General features: G+C 56.7%; 1 protein-coding gene across 9 annotated transcripts in view; it reads right to left on the reverse strand.

Moving 5' to 3' along the window:
• The window catches only part of TSPOAP1 (TSPO associated protein 1), a 96,880-nt gene extending 78,204 nt beyond the window's left edge, over positions 1–18,676 (reverse strand). For 5 of the 9 annotated variants that reach the window (XM_064166183.1, XM_064166181.1, XM_064166180.1 and 2 more), the window contains exon 1: positions 17,936–18,675. In XM_064166183.1, the coding sequence (XP_064022253.1) occupies positions 17,936–18,277 (342 nt within the window). In that variant the 5' untranslated portion in view covers positions 18,278–18,675. Of the gene's footprint in view, positions 1–17,935 lie in introns of all 9 variants that reach the window. The other 4 variants (XM_064166179.1, XM_064166185.1, XM_064166182.1 and 1 more) reach the window with 2 other exon arrangements.
• Between the last annotated feature and the right edge of the window lie 510 nt (positions 18,677–19,186).

A 19,186-nucleotide genomic window follows, 5' to 3' on the forward strand; every position in this document is an offset into this window, starting at 1 on the left:
AAGAGACCAACTCCCAGCTGGCTCCAACCTCCCCTCACTACCCATCTGAACAGCTCTGGGCTTTGCCTTCTTATCACATCCACTGGAGAAATAGGGCAGGAAGTCATAGAAGTCATGGAAGCAGGTTGGAAGAGAGCTCCAAGCTCAGCCAGCCCAACCTAGCACCCAGCCCTGCCCAATCAACCAGACCATGGCACTAAGTGCCCCAGCCAGGCTTGGCTTCAACACCTCCAGCCACACAGACTCCACCACCTCCCTGGGCAGCCCATTCCAGTGCCAATCACTCTCTCTGCCAGGAACTTCCTAACAACATCCAGCCCAGACCTGCCTTGGCACAGCCTGAGACTGTGTCCCCTTCTTCTGTTGCTGCTTGCCTGGCAGCAGAGCCCAACCCCACCTGGCTACAGCCTCCCTGCAGATAGTTGTAGACAGCACTGACTGCAAGATGATCTCAGGTTCATAAACCCTGGGTAAGATCCAGCACAGTTGGAGGCACAAACCCTTGCAGTAGCTCTGCTCAAAAACAGAAATACAGCAGAAGTTCAGCTCTATATTGAAGGTGCAGTCTTCACCAAGAAAGGTATCCCTGTCTTGGGTGGAGAAAAAGGAGCACAGCTCATTGACCATCCTCATCTCAATCTCTCCCTCCCAGCTGCTGCTGGCTCTGGTGCCAGTGCTGGTGCTGGTGCAGTGCCCCTGCACACCAAGAGATGTTCCTCTCATGGGCTGTATACCATACTCCTGGCTGTCTCTGCCTTCCAGGTGATGTTCATCACACTTTGGGTGGAGATTAACCTAGCCATATATATTTAGCATGTATTCAGCTTGGCTCATTAGCATAGCAAGGGAGGAGTTAACTTAAGTATTAGAATTGCAGTTAATTAGGCAAAGGTCTTTGCTTGGGCATTTTGGCCTTCAAAATCTGTTTTGGAGCTGTGTGTTTCTGTTATTTTAGCCTTGCTCCATCACTTGTACCCAAAACAGAGCTGTCTTATCTCCATGGGACAGCCTCCCTCAGCTGTTTGGCAGGTCAGCTCAGCAGACCTTCCTTGACCACCAACACCTGCTGATTGGGGATGACCTTGGTCCCAAAGCTACTAAACCAACCTCCTACCTTCCTGTCCCACAGCAGGCTGGGCAGCCATCCCACAGGCTCTGGGGATTTCAGCTCCTCCTAAACACAAAGACACAGTCCCCAGAGACATCCACCACAGCACCCCAGGGACTTGGCTGCCCTCTCCTCCCCTCAGGGCTGCTCCCAAGGTTGGGCAAGGCAGGCCCAGGAAACAAAGACCTCCCAAAGCTCAGCAGCCTGGGGGAAGCCAAGAAACTCCCATGCACCCTGCTCAGTGTAGTGCTTCAGGCCCCAGCACCCAGCAGCAGACCCTGCAGCAGTGGCATCAGCCATGGAATCACAGAGTCAGAGAACTGCTTTGGTTGGAAAAGACCTCTAAGGTCCTTCAGTCCAACCATCAACCTGACACCACCATGGCCACAAAACCATGTGCCCAAGTGCCATGTCCACACATTTCTTGAACAGCTCCTGGTATGGGACTCCACCACCTCCCTGGGCAGCCAATCCCTGTTACTCTTGCAGCAAAGAGATCATTCCTAATATCCAACCTAACCCCCCCCAGCACAATTTCAGGCAGCTCTACAGAGACAGTGAGATGTCCCAGAGAATATCTCTGCCCCATCACATGCTCCAGGGACACCAAAGCACTTCCTCAGGCTGTGCAGCCATGCGAGAGATGCTGCAGGTGCTGATGGGGGGGGAACAGAGCAGGGTGGGTGCAGGGGGAGGGGAGAATTCTACCAGCATATCTCATGCCATGCGTGGCATCACCTTGGGCTGGCTCTCCACTGCCATCCCCAGAGCCCAGCAGGCAGCCCAGGGGATGAAGTCAACAAGCATTAGTTCCATCTCCTTGCCAGTGCCAAGAGGCCTCAGGCTTCTCATCAGCAGTTGCCTGCACTGAGACAGGCTGAGCAAACTCAGCCATTGGCCTCTGCACTGGGGGTAGGAGCTGGGGGGCTTTGGCAGAGGAGCTGATGTGCTCCTGCCACCCCTCATCAGGCAGCCAGGGCTTCTGATGTCGTCAGCACTGGGACATCTGACACTTCCAGCGTGGCAGAGGCATCTTTTGGGGGGCCTACTTTCAAGTTTCTACATTTGAAACCCCCTTTTCTGCAGCCATCAAACAACATCTCCACCGGGGCAGGGTGCAAAGACACAGAAGCACTCACCCCCATCCTGCCAGCCTGTCCCCAGTTCAGCCCAGCTCTCAAGCCCGTGACACGGCAAAGGCTGGGATGTTCTGGACCTTGCAGAGCCCCTGGCAGTCCCTGGTTGTTGCAGGACCCCCAGGCGAAGCGCTGCGGAGCTGGAGGCTGTGGCTGCGTGCTCCGGGCTGGGGCCAGGCGCCCAGCCAAGCCTCCCCGCTGCCAGCACGTCCTGCCGCGGCCACGGCTCCTTGGGGCGCTGCCCGGAGAGGCACAAGGGGCATCTGCAGCCAGTAAGACGTGGAGGCAGGAGATCCTTGCTGTGCCAGCACGTCTGTCCCGCGGGGGAGACCTCAGTGCCCAGGGGAAAGCTTTGCCAAACCTTCCCCCGGGCGCTGAGCTGGCGCTGCTGCAGCAGCCGAACCCTCCCGCTGCAAGACCACGCAGAGGCTGGAGCCGAAGGGCTCGTCTAGACGTCATCCCAGGCTCATTAAACATTCATTACCCATAATGAAGCAGCTTTTCATTTATTAAGCGCTCCGCCGTTCCTTACGGCTCTGGCGCTGCCCGCCGCAGCCCGCGGACGGCGCTTCGGGAGGGGAGCTGCGGGGAGTCGTTAAGGAGGAGCGGCACAAAAGCTCTCCCTGAAGGGACTCCTCTTGCTAGGGATGCAGAAGTGCCGGCGGGAGCTGAAATCCAAAAGCCTGCCTCGATCAGGGAGGTTTGCAGGCAGCTGGAGGCGACAGGAGCTGAAACCTTTCGGTATCTGAAGGGGGGTACAAAAAAGCTGGGGAGGGACTTTGGAGGGAGTGCCAGGAGTGGGGGGAATGGAGCAAAGCTGGAGGTGGGCAGAGTGAGGCTGGAGGTGAGGAGGAAGTTGTTGAGCAGGAGAGTGGTGAGAGGCTGGAATGGGTTGCCCAGGGAGGTGTTTGAGGCCCCATGGCTGGAGGTGTTTGAGGCCAGACTGGCTGAGGCTGTGTGCAGCCTGCTCTAGGGTAGGGTGTCCCTGCCCATAGAGGGGGCTTGGAACTGGCTGCTCCTTGTGCTCCCTTCTGACCCTGACTGGTTCTATGATTCTAGGCAGAGCTGATACCATGGGGTGGCAGGGAGGGTCTCCAGGCATGACTCACAGAACCACAGAACCATAGAATTGGTTGGAAGGGACCTTAAAGATTGCCCAGTTCCAACATCCCTGCCATGAGCAGGGACATCTCCCAGTAAACCAGGTTGCTCAAAGCCTCATCCAGCCTGGCCTTAAATGTGGTGTCCACAACTTCTCTGGACAACCTGTTCCAGTGTCTCACCACCCTCAGAGTAAAGAACTTGCAGTCATGTCCCCCAAATCAAGAGCATCTTTGACCACTAAAAAACTAACCCAAGTGACCTTTTCTTTGGCCCTGGGGGAAATTATCCACAATCAGAGCTAGGCAGGAGGAGAGCAGTTGGGATGCTGAGGGAGGAGAGCACAGCACAGCTCCCCTGCGCCGCAGGCACACAGCTTTGAAGCCTCCCAGAGCAGGGAAATCATCATCATCATCTGCTGTCTCTTTTGGCAGGTAGAGCCCAAAATACAGCTCCTTCAGGAGGCTTTGAGAGCGAGCAAACAAAGAACAGCCTCAGCAGGGCAGCTGCAAGCGAGCTGCTGCTTTCTCACCTGAAAACTTCAAACAGCAACGGAGAGCTGCAGCAGCTGCTGCAGGGAGAGGTGCCCAGCCAGGCTGCTAACTGGGTCACGTAGTCAAAATCCCCGTGGAACACCCAGCATCCAGCACAGCCTTTACAGTCCTGTGCAAAACTTGCAGGAAGCCGTTTGGGGGACAGTAAATCAAAGGGCGCCGAGGACGTCTGGCGCTGCCTGCGGTGACTGCACTGCAATGCGGCTCGGGCTGCCGGTGCCGTGTGGCACAGCCTGGCACGGCCCAGCCGAGAGGGCATCCCCCACGCCAGCCCTAGGGAACGTGCCAAAGTCTCGGGCCAGCCTTGTTTTCAAACCCTTGTGGAAAGGCAGATGGGGAGGAGGAGGAGGAGGAATCTACCAGGTGGCCCCGTGAGTGGGAGGTCTCGGGTGGCTGTTGGGAACAGGTGGTCTGGGGGCTGAGTTTAAAACACAACTCCAGGTCAGGATTTCTAAGGCATATCCACTTCCAGAAGCATGCTCAGTTTCAAGAGTTGGTCTCCAAGCAGCAGCAGTGTGCCCAGGTGGGCAGCAGAGCCAATGGCATCCTGGGCTGGCTCAGGAGCAGTGTGGGCAGCAGGACAAGGGAGGTTCTTCTGCCCCTGTGCTCAGCACTGCTCAGGCCACCCCTTCAGTGCTGTGTCCAGTTCTGGGCTCCTCCATTGCAGAGAGCTGTTGAGGTGCTGGAAGGAGTTTGGAGAAGGGCAGCAAGGCTGGGGAGGGGCCTGGAGCACAGCCCTGTGAGGAGAGGCTGAGGGAGCTGGGGGTGTGCAGCCTGCAGCAGAGGAGGCTCAGGGCAGAGCTCATTGCTGTCTGCAGCTGCCTGCAGGGAGGCTGTAGCCAGGTGGGGTTGGGCTCTGCTGCCAGGCAAGCAGCAACAGAAGAAGGGGACAGAGCCTGGAGCTGTGCCAGGGCAGGTCTGGGCTGGATGTTGTTAGGAAGTTGTTGTCAGAGAGAGTGATTGGCATTGGAATGAGCTGCCCAGGGAGGTGGTGGAGTCTGTGTCGCTGGAGGTGTTGCAGCCAAGCCTGGCTGGGGCACTTAGTGCCATGGTCTGGTTGGTTGGGCAGGGCTGGGTGCTAGGTTGGAGTGAACTTGGAAGTCTCTTCCAACCTGGCTGATTCTAGGATTCTCTGCTATTCAATGTCAAGATGCACAAACCATGTTCTGTGTCAGGATCTATAAGACACACTCCACTCCCAGATGTGTAACACTGCCTCCCTGTCACCAGCTGCCTGCAGTGTCACTTGCCCATTCTCAGCAGATGTGGGTCCAGCTGCAGGCTTTGCTCCACAAAAGCCATCTCTGAAAACCAGCCCTGCCTTTGCAGGCAGGCACTTTGCAAACCTATTTCCTAGGTGAAACTCCAGCAGCTCTCCTGCTGTCTTGGATATATTAAGCTCCCCACTTCTGCTTCATTGGAGATCCCTGCCACCAAGCTTCTGCTTCATTGGAGATCCCTGCCACCAAGCTTCCAGCATGTCAAAGCCCTTTAGCATTTCGTTCCAGCTGACTTTGGTAATTAGTTGCCTCAACTTCTCAACCCTCACCACTTGGAAATGAAACCTGTCGTTGCCAATCCATTTCCCCTCACCCCCCGCCCCCCTTTCATTCGGTTTTTCAAGGGAGCCGATGTTCCCTCCCAGAACAAAGTTATTTTCCATCAGCTGCTCTTCTGCAGTGCCCTCTCTGCATGTCAAAAGCAAGACAAAAATAGCATCACCTCCTGTTGGGTCAGCCAGCCGGAGCGGCGTCCACCCAGCCGCCAGCAGCCCTCACGCCTGGGCGAGCATCCCTCCGGCGGAGGTAAAAGGGATGCTGCTGCTGCTGCTGCTCAGGGTCCGGGAGATGGAAGGGACGTGCCTGGCAGCAGCCCTGCTTCCCCTGCCACGCCTTCGCCAGGCTGTCCCTGTCCCCCAGCGCTTGTTCTGCTTCCTTCATTTTGCGGTGGCTTCCCTGGTTCAGACACAAACGGCTCTGTTCTGCCCTCGGCTTCATGGCACTGCCCCCGCCGGCTCCTCGCCCTCCGCGGTGCCAGCTCCTGTTTGCACGACTCGGCGTTTTCCCCGTCCCTCTCCCGGCCTCACCACTTGCCCTTAGTTCTGTGATTTCCTCCTTGATCTGCTTTTTTGGGTTTTTTTTGGTCATTCCCTGTAAAGAACAAATATTCACGGAAGAAAAAATCCATCGGAGGGCATTAACGGCAGAGACACTGCCCGCGGCAGGGCCAGCGCTGGGGACACCTCCTGTCACATGCTGAGAGGCTGTGCAGGGGGGGAGCATCCTCATTGCTGGCTGCAGCTCCCTGGACGGACGCTGTAGCCAGGTGGGGTTGGGCTCTGCTGCCCTCATTGCTGCCTGCAGCTACCTGCAGGGAGGCTGTAGCCAGGTGGGGTTGGGCTCTGCTGCCCTCATTGCTGCCTGCAGCTACCTGCAGGGAGGCTGTAGCCAGGTGGGGTTGGGCTCTGCTGCCAGGCACCCGCCAACAGAAGAAGGGGACACAGCCTGGAGCTGTGCCAGGGCAGGTCTAGGCTGGATGTTGTTAGGAAGTTGTTGTCAGAGAGAGTGATTGGCACTGGAATGGGCTGCCCAGGGAGGTGGTGGAGTCTCTGTGGCTGGAGGTGTTGAAGCCAAGGCTGGCTGGGGCACTGAGTGCCATGGTCTGGTTGAGTGGATAGGGATGGGTGCTAGGTTGGACTGGGTGAGCTTGGAGCTCTCTTCCAGCCTGCTTGATTCTATGATTCTATGATGATTCTGTTAGAACTAGGGGACACAGCCTCAAGCTGTGCCAGGGCAGGTCTAGGCTGGATGTTGTTAGGAAGTTCCTGCCAGAGAGAGTGATTGGCATTGGAATGGGCTGCCCAGGGAGGTGGTGGAGTCTGTGTGGCTGGAGGTGTTGAAGCCAAGCCTGGCTGGGGCACTTAGTGCCATGGTCTGGTTGGTTGGCCAGGGCTGGGTGCTAGGTTGGACTGGCAGAGCTTGGAGGTCTCCTCCAACCTGGTTGATTCTATATTTCACTCTCTACTCTTTCTTACACCAGCCCCAGGCTTCCTCTCTTGCACACCCTCTGACCCCTGCCAGCTCTTCACAGTGTGTTTAAAATGAGACCTGCAGCTAAATTTTGAGTCTTGCAAATTGGGATCCTCTCTATCTTTAAAGCTTCTTAGGAGAGCACCATCCCAGCAAAAGACCAGGAGAAAAGGCAGCTCCACAGCCCTGACTGCCCTGGCTTAGCTGCTCTTGATGAGCTCAGCTTCTGCAGCCTTCCCAACCAGAGGGAAATTAATGTTCCTGTGAAGCTGAGACATGCAGGGATGTGAGTGGAAATTAAACTCTCAAGGCAAACTGGAGAGCAAATCAGAGTGTTCTATGCCCAAATTAAAGGCCAGGTAAAAGCAAACTGAAAATCTAAACCAAGTGAACAGGTGAAAACACAGGTGTAGCTGTTTGTGTTTGCAAATCTTGTACCTTGTCTGTGTGTTGAAGAACAGAATTAATATAGCAGTAGGCAGGGGAAAAAAACAGAGAGGTGGAATCATAGTCAGGCAGGGTTGGAAGGGAGCACAAGGAGCAGCCAGTTCCAAGCCCCCTGCCATGCCCAGGGACACCCTACCCTAGAGCAGGCTGCACACAGCCTCAGCCAGCCTGGCCTCAAACACCTCCAGCCATGGGGCCTCAACCACCTCCCTGGGCAACCCATTCCAGGCTCCAGCCTCCTGGCACTCACCTTTACACCTTTATAAACATGAGTGAGGTCACCCCCTCAGGCTGCTCCTCTCCCAGCAGCACAGCCCCAGCTCCCTCAGGCTCTCCTCCTAACAGAGCTGTTCCATTCCCTTCAGCATCTTTGTGGCTCTGTGCTGGGCTCTCTCAAGCAGTTCCCTGAGGTCCTTCTTGAACTGAGGGGCCCAAGTGACAGTAAACACCACAAGACTGCTGGATGAGAGCAAGTGACACCAACCAGCAACAGAACAAGGGGACACAGCCTGGAGCTGTGCCAGGGCAGGTCTAGGCTGGATGTTAGGAGGAAGTTCCTGTCAGAGAGAGTGATTGGCATTGGAATGGGCTGCCCAGGGAGGTGGTGGAGTCTGTGTGGCTGGAGGTGTTGAAGCCAAGCCTGGCTGGGGCACTTAGTGCCATGGTCTGGTTGATTGATTTGGGCTGGGTGCTAGGTTGGGCTGGCTGAGCTTGGAGCTCTCTTCCAACCTGCTTGGTTCTGTGGTTCTATCTTCAGTGCAAAGACAGCAAGACTTCACAAGCTCTGCTTCTGCAGTGCTCCTGCCTGTTGCCAGCTCTTTGAGCTAAGAGGTGGTTGCTGGCTTGCTAGAGAAACTGTTGGGGCTCTTTGTGGGTCTAAGCAGAGGTCAGCCTGCAGCTGCCACCACTGCAGACTCAGGCACAGGCAGCCCTGAGGTCTTTGTGGAGCATCTGGAGGCTCTTTTAGGGTGCCACGTGTCAGATAATTTTGGTTTGTAAGCATGAAAACAAAAAGCTAAACCCTGGGGAAGGATGATAAAGCTCAGCTCTTTCCAGGCCTGATGATAAAGCTCAGCTCCAGGCTCCCTGGAGCAGGGAGTCTTGTTCTCTGCTATCAAACCTTTCTCATAACAGAAACTCTAATCCCAAGAAACACTCCCTAGGAGTGTGTGTGTCTGAGGGACTTTGCTGCTGATGAACCCACTTGGGAACAAAGCTTCTGGCCACAGACAGCACTGGCCTGGGCTGGGGCAGGGATTTACCCTTTAGCCTGGAGAAGAGGAGGCTCAGGGCAGACCTCATTGCTCTCTGCAGCTATCTGAAGGGAGGTTGTAGCCAGGTGGGGTTGGGCTCTTCTCCCAAGCAACCAGGGACAGAAGAAGAGGACACAGCCTCAAGCTGTGCCAGGGCAGGTTTAGGCTGGATGTTCACAGGCTCACAGCTTTGAAGAGAGATGTGTTCAAATCATGGAGCTGAAGTGGCAGATTCTAGGTGCACAGCTCCATTTTTGCCCACATTCTCCCCAGCCTGCTCCTGTCTTCCACATTATATGCAGTTTCCCCAGGGGCCAAGAGCAGCTTTTCTTCTTGGCTCACATTGCCTTGTGCTAGTTGCCCAGGTTGCAGCACACTGGGAAAAGTGTTCCTTGCATCTTGTACTAAAGCAAGAACTCATCTGGAGCAGTGATAGGATTTTGTCCTGGATTGAGAAGCCCCAAATCTGAACTGTACTGTGTTCAGTTTTGGGCTCCCCAGTTGAAGAGGAACAGAGATCTGCTGGAGAGGGTCCAGTGGGGGGCTATGAGGATGAATCATAGAATCAAGCAGATCATAGAATCACAGAATCAACCAGGTTGGAAGAGTCCTCCAAGCTCATCCAGTCCAACCTATCCCCCAGCCCTATCCAGTCAACCAGACCATGGCACTAAGTGCCTCATCCAGGCTTTTCTTGAACACCTCCAGGCACGGTGCCTCCACCACCTCCCTGGGCAGCCCATTCCAATGCCAATCACTCTCTCTGACAACAGCTTCCTCCTAACATCCAGCCTAGACCTGCCCTGGCACAACTTGAGACTGTGTCCCCTTGTTCTATTGCTGGTTACCTGGGAGAAGAGGCCACCCCCCACCTGGCTACAATGTCCCTTCAGGTAGTTGTAGACAGCAATAAGATCACCTCTGAGCCTCCTCTTCTGCAGGCTAAACACCCCCAGCTCCCTCAACCTCTCCTCATAGGATTGGAAGAGAGCTCCAAGCTCAGCCAGCCCAACCTAGCACCCAGCCCTGGCCAATCAACCAGACCATGGCACTAAGTGCCCCAGCCAGGCTTGGCTCCAACACCTCTCTGGGCAGCTGTGCTAGTTTGAAGCAAGCTGGAATGTTTTGGTAAAAGAACTAGATAACGGGCAGTGAAATGAAAAACAATTGTGTCTACTTCTCTCACAGTCACGCTGAGAACTCTGGGAAGAAGAAAGACTTTTTCTCCATTTTGTTTCTCACTCTTGCTTTGGCCTTAGACCTGGTCACATCTCATTAACCCTGCTCCTACTAACCTTGCTCCCTAACCTCTTGGCTGCACCTCTTTTCTTCCTGAGAACTGGGGTAAGGTTGAGAGGGCCGGGGGGAGGTGTTGGGGTGGTTTGAGAGCCCCTCCTGGGGACTTAGGTTTCTGGGAGGGGAGTTGTGCTTTTGTATTGTTTATCCTTTGTATATTTCTGTATATAATTGTATATAACTGTATATATTGTAAATAGCTGCTTGTAAATTCTGCTAGCTGTAAATAAATTGCTTCATCTATATTCCCAGGGTCCGTCTGAGTTAGCTGGGGCAAATACAAAAGTGTGGGGGGGTGGGGTAACCCCCAAACCATCACAGCAGCCCATTCCAGTGGCACACTGCCTGATGAGGAGAGGCTGAGGGCCCTGGGGCTGCTTAGTCTGGAGAAGACTGAGAGGGGATTTAATCAATGTTTCTAAGTACCTGAGGGCTGGGGGTCAGGAGGGGGGGACAGGCTCTGCTCACTGCTGCCTGGCACAGGACAAGCAGCAATGGATGGAAGCTGCAGCACAGGAGGTTCCAGCTCAGCACAAGGGGGAACTTCTTGACTGTAAGGGTCCCAGAGCCCTGGCACAGGCTGCCCAGAGAGGTTGTGGAGTCTCCTTTTGTGGAGCCTTTCAAGGTCTGTCTGGATGTGTTCCTGTGTGCCCTGAGCTAGATTGGCTGGTCCTGCAGTAGCAAAGGAGTTGGACTGGATGATCTCCTTGTGTCCCTTGCCACCCCTGACATCCTATGAGCTGTGACCCTGTGATGTCCAACGTTTTTAAGTAGCTAAGGAATGGAGGAGAAACATCAACTCACACAAGGTGCACCTCAACGAAGGCTCAGTGGGCAGTGTGGAAAGGGGAACAAGAGCAGCACAAGACCTGTAAAATGATGCCCAAAAGGGTATTTTCCTCAATCTGCTGAGCAGATGGCTGGGATGGAGAAAGCCTCTGCCCACAGCAGCAGGAGGGCAATGAGGCTGCCAGCACTCTCTTGCCTTTTCCTGGTATTCCAGCAGGAAGGAAGGCTACAGCCAGGGGACCCCCAACACAAGGAAGCAAGGGCATCAGTGAGCCCCCTCACCAAAACTTCAGTGAGGGAGATGCTGAGTGCAGAGATCTTGGTGCAGGGATGGCCAACACCCAGGTGGTGTGACAGCCCTGTCCCCAAACCACTTTGTCACCAGCAGTCCAAAGCAGCCAAGAACACAGTGAGATGGCAATGGCTGATGTCCCTCCTCCTCATGTCCCACCCAAGTGTCCTGGCCAAGCCATTTGGCCATTTCTTTGTGAAGAGAATGTGAGAGACAAAATGAAATGACCTTCCCCTTGGCACAGGCTGAGCTTTGCCTTCAAGAGAGGAAGGACATGGACCTGATGGAGCAGGGCCAGAAGAGGGCATGAAAAGGAGCAGGGAGTTGAAGCACCTCTGCTATGAGGACAGGCTGAGGGAGCTGGGGGGGTTCAGCCTGGAGAAGAAAAGGCTCCAGGGAGACCTAATAGCAGCCTGCCAGTGCCTGAAGGAGGCTACAAGAAGGATGAAGAGAGACTGTTTGCAAAGGCCTGCAGTGACAGGATGAGGGCAATGGCTTCAAACTAGAGCAGAGCAGATTGAGATTGGATGTTAGGAACAAATTCTGCACCATGAGGGTGGTGGAACACTCCAACAGGTTGCCCAGGGAGGTGGTGGAAGTCCCATCCCTGGAGATGTTCAAGGTGAGGCTCAACAGGTCTCTGGGCAGCCTGATCTAGTGGAGGATGTCCCTGCTGACTGCAGAGAGGGTGTTCTAGTTGACTGGATAGGGCTGGGTGCTAGGTTGGGCTGGATGATCTTGGAGGTCTCTTCCAACCTGGTTGATTCTGTGAATGATTCCTCACTAGGCCCAAGGCAGAGCTCATTGCTGTCTGCAGCTGCCTGCAGGGAGGCTGTAGCCAGGTGGGGTTGGGCTCTGCTGCCAGGCAGCCAGGGCCAGAACAAGGGGACACAGCCTGGAGCTGTGCCAGGGCAGGTCTAGGCTGGATGTTAGGAGGAAGTTGTTGTCAGAGAGAGTGATTGGCATTGGAATGGGCTGCCCAGGGAGGTGGTGGAGTCTGTGTGGCTGGAGGTGTTGAAGCCAAGGCTGGCTGGGGCACTTAGTGCCATGGTCTGGTTGGTTGGTTGGGGCTGGGTGCTAGGTTGGGCTGGCTGAGCTTGGAGCTCTCTTCCAACCTGCTTGATTCTCTGATTCTATGACCTTTGGAGATCCCTTCCAACCCCAGACCATTCTCTGATGCTCTGATTCTCTTCCATTCCCTGCTGGTGCTGGCTCTCCTTGGCAGGCAGCTCGCCCAGGCTGGCTGTAGGCTTGCAGAAGACAGCACTAAGTCATCTGCATGAGGCTGAGCACTGCCAGGGCAAGTTAATTTACTCAGCTTTTGGAGTGAGATGGAGAATGGACCTTTTCTAAGTGGGGTTGTGGGAAGTGGTGTCTGGAACAGCAAGAACTGGCTTCACTGTTCCAGGAACCCAACTTCTCACCTGAGTGCCATCTTTTATTCTGCTGACTTACCCTTTCTTGTCAAGGGCAGAGCTCTGTGTGCCCTCAGGCATTTAGGGAATGGTTTCCCACCTTTGCCAATGGAAAAATGAAGCTCTGGAAAGGTCACAGGAGACCTTTCTGCAGAAGGCACTGAGCTTATTGTTCCACAGAGCTTGGTCTGCACACCTGGCATGGAGGCTCTCCACCAGCATTTCACTACCCTTGCTGTGCCCGTGCTTGGTGTTGGTAAGCCCCACGGGGAGAAACAGGTTCCTCTGGGGGTGTTTAAGGTCCTCTGGGGGTGTTAAAGTTCCTACTAGCTGGGGTGCTCCTTGGTTTTAGCATTTTCAGTTGGGCTGCTTTGTGGATTTACTGAATATGCTCAGCTCCATCTGACCTCAAGGGAAAACAAGAATCAGAGAATGCCAGGTTGGAAAGGGCCCCCAGGGGTCATCTGGTCCAAGTTCTTAGGTAGCAGTAGGATTGAAATGAGCTGCCCCACCCTGTCAGGCTGAGTCTTAAAACTGTCTCACATGGGGGAATCCACTGCTTCCCCTGGGAAGTGATTCCAGTGTCACAGCATCACAGAACCAAGCAGGTTGGAAGAGAGCTCCAAGCTCAGCCAGCCTAACCTAGCACCCAGCCCCAAACAACCAACCAGACCATGGCACTAAGTGCCCCAGCCAGGCTTGGCTTCAACACCTCCAGCCACACAGACTCCACCACCTCCCTGGGCAGCCCATTCCAATGCCAATCACTCTCTCTGACAACAACTTCCTAACAACATCCAGCCTAGACCTGCCCTGGCACAGCTCCAGGCTGTGTCCCCTTCTTCTGGTGCTGCTTGCCTGGCAGCAGAGCCCAACCCCACCTGGCTACAGCCTCCCTGCAGGGAGCTGCAGACAGCAATGAGCTCTGCCCTGAGCCTCCTCTGCTGCAGGCTGCACCCCCCCAGCTCCCTCAGCCTCTCCTCATAGGGTTTGTGGGACAAAATTGCTTTTGGAGTCCAGTGGCAATCTCCCCAGCAGTAACTTGTCCCCATTGCCCCTCTTTTTTCCATGGGACTCCTTGTAAAAAGGGAGTCTCCATCCTCCCAGCAGCCACCCTTTGTGTACTGGAACATGGTGCTGAGACTTGGCTTGAAAGAAATGGGGATGCAAAGCAACCTCTTGAGCTGGAGCAGCAGCCACAGCAGCCAACCCAGAGCACCCTGGCCCTGCTCCTGGCTTGTAAGCTCATGGGATGCCAGACCAAGGCAGACCTCCTGGTTGATTCTATGGTCAGCCTCTGAGCTTGCCCCTTCTGGAAGTGCAGTGGGGAAGGCTGGAGGGGTGGATAATCCTGGAAGGGAAGGGCACAGGCAACATGCCAAAGCTGAATGACTTTGACCTCTCACCTCTACCGATTCAGGCCATGAGGAGAGAGCCTTCACTTCAGTGACCTTCTCCCAAACCACCCCAAGTTTCTAGACCCAAAGCAGATCCCACTGGAGCAGCACTGCATCAGAAATGCAGACAGCTGAGCTCTTGTGGGAAGTGCTCTAAAATCCACCTGGCAGCAGCCTGGGAACTCTCCAATTTCCAGCCAGACTGTATCTGTGCCACTTTAACCCCCTGCTTCCTCCACAGGCAGCATTTCACTCCTCCTCTTAACACCCATTATTCTGACTGGGATCCTAACCTCTGCAGAGGCTCAGCAGGGAAAGAATCCCTTCTCTCCTGTGCCCACACAGGCGGTTTGGAAGGCACAGGACCGCTTGGGACAGCAACCCCTTCCTCCTCCCCCAGAGGACAGAACTGGTCAGTGGTGCCATGGTGGGACAGATGAGTCTGCAGAGGAGCTGGGGAAGCCTGCAGTGCGTTGCAGGGTGCACAGGCACACAGCTAAGGGCTGGGGAGGCATGGGCATGACTCACAACGAGGGAACTCCCACCAGAAGTACAGAGAATGTTCCCCTCCGGCAGAGTGTTGCAGCCCCTCGGGACAGGGCTATGAGAGCAGTTGGAGCCCAGCCCTTGGAGGCACTCACAGCATCACAGGAACATGCAGGTGGGCAAAGCCCCTCAGGAGCACCAAGTCCAACCTAGAACCCTGCTCTGCAAGATTCACCTTAAACCATAGCCCCAAGCACCACAGCCAAACCACCCTGAAACATAGCCAGGCTTGGGGGCTCCACCACCTGCCTGGGCAGCTCATTCCAGTCCCTGACCACTCTCTCTGTGAAAAGCTTTTTCCTAATGTCCAATCTAACCCTCCCCAGGCTCAGCTTGAGGCCATTCCCCCTTGTTCTGTCTCTGGTTACCTGTGAGCAGAGCCCAGCAGCAGCCTCTGCACAATGTCCCTTCAGGCAGCTGCAGACAGCAATGAGGTCTGCCCTCAGCCTCCTCTGTTCCACACTATCCATCCCCAGCTCCTTCAGTTGCTCCTCATCAGATTGATTCTCCAGGCCCTTCACAGCTTCCTTGCCCTCCTCTGGACCTGCTCCAGCACCTCCACAGCTCTTTTGCATTGAGGTGCCCAAAACTGACCACAACACTGGAGGTGTGGCCTCACCAAAGCCAAGTCCAAGGGGGCAATCTCCTCCCTGCTGCTGCTGGACACAGCATTTTCAATCCCAGCCAGGCTGCCATTGGCCTGCTTGGCCACCTGGGCACACTGCTGGCTCGTTCAGCTCCTGTCTATTGTAACTCCCAGATTGAGTCCAACCTTCAACCTAAGACCACCATGGCCATTTAACTGTGTCCCCAGGTGCCATGCACACAGGCTTCTTGAACACCTCAACACTTGCCTGGTCAGACCCTGAGCCCAGCCTGGGGCAGGGGCTGGATGGAAGGCTCCAGATGTGTCCCTCCAACCCACCTGCCTAACTCCAGAGATTTCTTGCCAGCTCCCAGAGGGGAGAAGGACAACAGCTCTGAGCACTCAGGAGGAGCTTGAGCAAGAAAGCTGAGATCAACTTGACCTACAAATAATCTTAACATCAGCCCACAGACAGTCCCTGAGGGGATGGCAGAGCAGTGTGGGGTGGGGGGAGGGGGCTTAGACACACGTCAAGAGCTTCATCATAAAATCAACATCTTTAATCAACTCTGTCAGTGATGAGCCCTCGGGAGGCTCTTCCCCACACGAGGAGATCACTCCCTGGAGGCAGCTGTCCTCTTTGCACAATCTAGCACTGACATCCCAAGGACAGATGTCCTAAAGGAAGCCCAGCTGCAGCAGCAGGACACACAGCGTGGAGTGCTTGTCCCAGCCTGGCCAGAAGGAGCCAGGCTGTTGGAGGAGCCCTGTCTGCGTGTCCCCTGGTCCCCCAGCTGGGACACAGCACCTTGCTCCTTGGGAAGTGGGGTTGAAAATGTGGCTTCCACAGCCCAGCAGCACCAGCACTTGCTCTGCCAGGGACAGCAGAGCTGTCCTGTCTCCTGAGTTTGGAGCTGGAAGCCTTTCATTGTAGCCAGGTGGGGGGGTGGCCTCTTCTGCCAGGCAACCAGCAACAGAACAAGGGGACACAGTCTCAAGTTGTGCCAGGGTAGGTAGAGGCTGGATGTTAGGAAGAAGTTCTTCACAGAGAGAGTGATTGGCATTGGAATGGGCTGCCCAGGGAGGTGGTGGAGGCACCGTGCCTGGGGGTCTTCAAGCAAAGCCTGGATGAGGCACTTAGTGCCATGGTCTGGTTGATTGGATAGGGCTGGGGGATAAGTTGGACTGGATGAGCTTGGAGGTCTCTTCCAACCTGGTTGATTCTATGATTCTATGATTCTATGATTCACATCACCAGAGCTGCTTGGAGAGTGCAAATGATGGCAACTGCTTTTCCAGGAGAAGGCAAACTAGCTTTCCTGGGGATCAACATCAGTGTTAAGGATGGAGTCACCATGGTACCACCAGTACAATACAGCAGAGTACCAGCCAGTGCCACAGGACCATTGCTCTGTTCGTCATGGCATTGCCAGTACCTTCAAGCACCACCACAGTACTGCCCTGGTGCTGTGGTGACACTCCACGGTGCTGCCACAGCCCCATGGGAGTGGGAAGGGGAGTGCCAGCCACCCACCAAGCCAGGAGCCTCCAGGATCACAGGGAAACAGTGAAAGCTCAACACTCAAGAACGAAGAGAAGCTGGAGAACAGTCACCACCACAGCCTTCACTCCCTCCACCACCACCCATGTGCAGAGCTGGTGCATGTGGCACCCACTGCAGTGGTCACCAGAGCTGGGTGCACATCCCCCCATCCCTCACAGGCTGCTGCTGGAGCACCCACAAACACCACTTTGAACCAGCCACCTGCCCCCCTGCCACTCACAGCCTCTCCCAGGGCCAGCCTCCTCCCTCACCAGCTAGCTCTCCCAAAGGGACAGAGGGCAGCAGCTTTGGAACAACCGATTTGACTCTCAGGATGGGTGGAGGAAGGAGGTGGGAACAGAAATGCTTCCCAGCCATGCTGGGTAGGGTGCTCCTGGAATGGCCAGGGACTGTGAGCAGAGGCAGGAGTGCATGGTTCAAGGTGGCCTTTGCCACAGCACCATGATGAACACCCCTTCAAAAACACCTCTAAGGAACTGCTCGAGTGAAACCGTTGTCCCCTTTGCTGGGTTTCCATCAGTGTCATTGCTCCTGCAGCCTGCAGCCAGGCTCAGCAGCACAGCACAGGCTGCTCTGCAGCCAGGCTCAGCAGCACAGCACAGGCTTGGCTCAAAAGCCTCCTGCCAAACCTGGCTCAGCTCTGCTCAGCTCTTCATTTCCATGCTCCAGAGCAGGCTGAGTGCTGATTTCTCCCCTAGTTTAAAGGCACCATGGAGCTACCCCGGGGGATCTCAGGTCGATGACTGATTTTACCCATGGGAAAGGAGGGGAAGCTGTCCTAAGCAGGACGAGCTGATGAACTTTAGTGGCCTGGATCAAGGAGGTGAGACCTAGGGAGTGTTTCTGGGCTGGTTTTAGAGAAGTGCTGCAAGGGGGTGGGCATTGCACTGCCTCAAGGTGCCCCAGTGCTGTCTGCAGGGACAGGTTCCCCTGCAGCACAGGTACCCCAGCTCCTTCTGGCATGCCCTGAGCAGAGAGGGGATGCTCTGGAAGGGGATGGAGGTGAATCACGTCCCTGCAGAGCCATCGATGCTGCTGGAGCAAGAAGCTGCAGAGATGGTTCAGCCTTTGCTGGTGCAGGGGCTGGGTCTGCACCAGGTGGGCTCTGCCCAGCGCTAGCTCTGGTGAGACGTGGCACCAGCACCAGCTCCAGCACCAGCTCCAGCGGGGCAGGGGCAGTTGGAAATCCCTGGAGAAGAGCACCAAAGGCTCCTTCTCCTGCTTCCCGGTGCCTGGCAGCGGCTCTGGCGGCTCCCAGCCCCACGGGGGAGGTTTCCTATGGGTGGCTGAGGCACAATCATTTCTCATGCCCGTCTCGCACCAAGGTGACATCCCCTCGGTGTCCCGACGCCTCTCCCCCACCCCCAAAACGCTCACGGCCGCCCCCCACCCGCCAGCAAATGGCCCCGGCCGCTGCCTTACCTGGGGAGGTCGGTCCTGCCGGTCCCGTCCGAGCCCTTCCATCGTTCGCAGCGGCCTAACGAGCTCGGGAGCGGAGCGACCCCGCTGCTGCTCTGTCGGAGGGCAGCGCGGGGGCCCCGGGGACTCTTCCTGGGGCTGAGGCACCTCCGTCCCCTCCGGCTCAGGCGTCAACGGGCAGCTCGCTCTGTCCCCGCCACCCCCGACGCCTTTCGGCGTGTCCAGCTGAGGACAGGCGGAGGCCGCGGGGGTGGCATCGCCCGCTGCCGGGGAACCGCTTTGCCCTGTTACCGGCTGAGCTGGGGCCGCGCTGGGCACCTCCCGCTCCGGCCCCGGTTCTTGCATGGCTGGGGCAGGGCGCTGGGCTCAGCCCCTGCCGGCGAGGGCTCCCCGTGGCTCCGGGAGCCGGCACGGAAAACCCGAAGGCATCAGAGCCGCGGCGGCGGCAGCAGCCCGGGCCCCGTTCCCTGCCGGTGGGGACGAAGGCGGCGGCGGCAGCAGCAGCATCCCTGCGCCGGGGGAGGCTCCATCCGCGCCTGGATCCGCCACCCTCCTCCCACCCCTCCGGCTTCTCCACGCCGTACAAAGGCTGCTGCCCGCTGCCTTCAGCCCTCCGCCGCCCCCGGCCCCATGCCCGCTGCCCGCCCGGACAGCGATGACGTAGCGGAGGGGCCGGGGGAGCTGCCAGCCCCTCACCCTGGCTTCGGGCAGCCCCCGGCGCAGACGTCGCCGACTCATCAATATTAAGCCGGGTTCGTTGCACCGGGGGGGTGGGGGGGAGGGGGGGGGCCGCGCCGCGCCCCCGGCCGCCAATAGCGGCGGCTCCGCCGGTTTCCAGGGCAACGCTGCGGGAATGGGGGTTGCTGCCTATTGATGAGGCGGCGGGGGTGATGCGGCACGGAGGGGATGAGGTGGGGGGAGAGGATGGCTGCCCCCCCATAGCCCCCTCATCGCTCCTCGGGGGCCCGCAGGGCTCCGCGCCCCGCCAGGATGGGGGCTCTTGAGGACAGCACTGACCCTGCGCAGGGCAAAAGGGTCTGGTCCTGGGCATGGCAGCGCATTTGTGCCCCCGCAGCCCTCAGCCTCCTGCTCTGGTGACCTGCGGGCGTGAGAAGGGCCAGCTCGGTCCTTCTCCAGGGATGCTCGGCCCTGCTCTGGGGAGTACTTGCACAGCTTCCCTCTGGGCCAGCAGTATCTCAACCCACCCCCCCTAAAATGTGACTCACAGAAGCAACCCCCTGCCCAAAACGCAGT

The sequence above is a fragment of the Pogoniulus pusillus genome, chromosome 27 (genome assembly GCF_015220805.1).
Source record: "Pogoniulus pusillus isolate bPogPus1 chromosome 27, bPogPus1.pri, whole genome shotgun sequence".
Lineage (NCBI taxonomy): Eukaryota > Metazoa > Chordata > Aves > Piciformes > Lybiidae > Pogoniulus > Pogoniulus pusillus.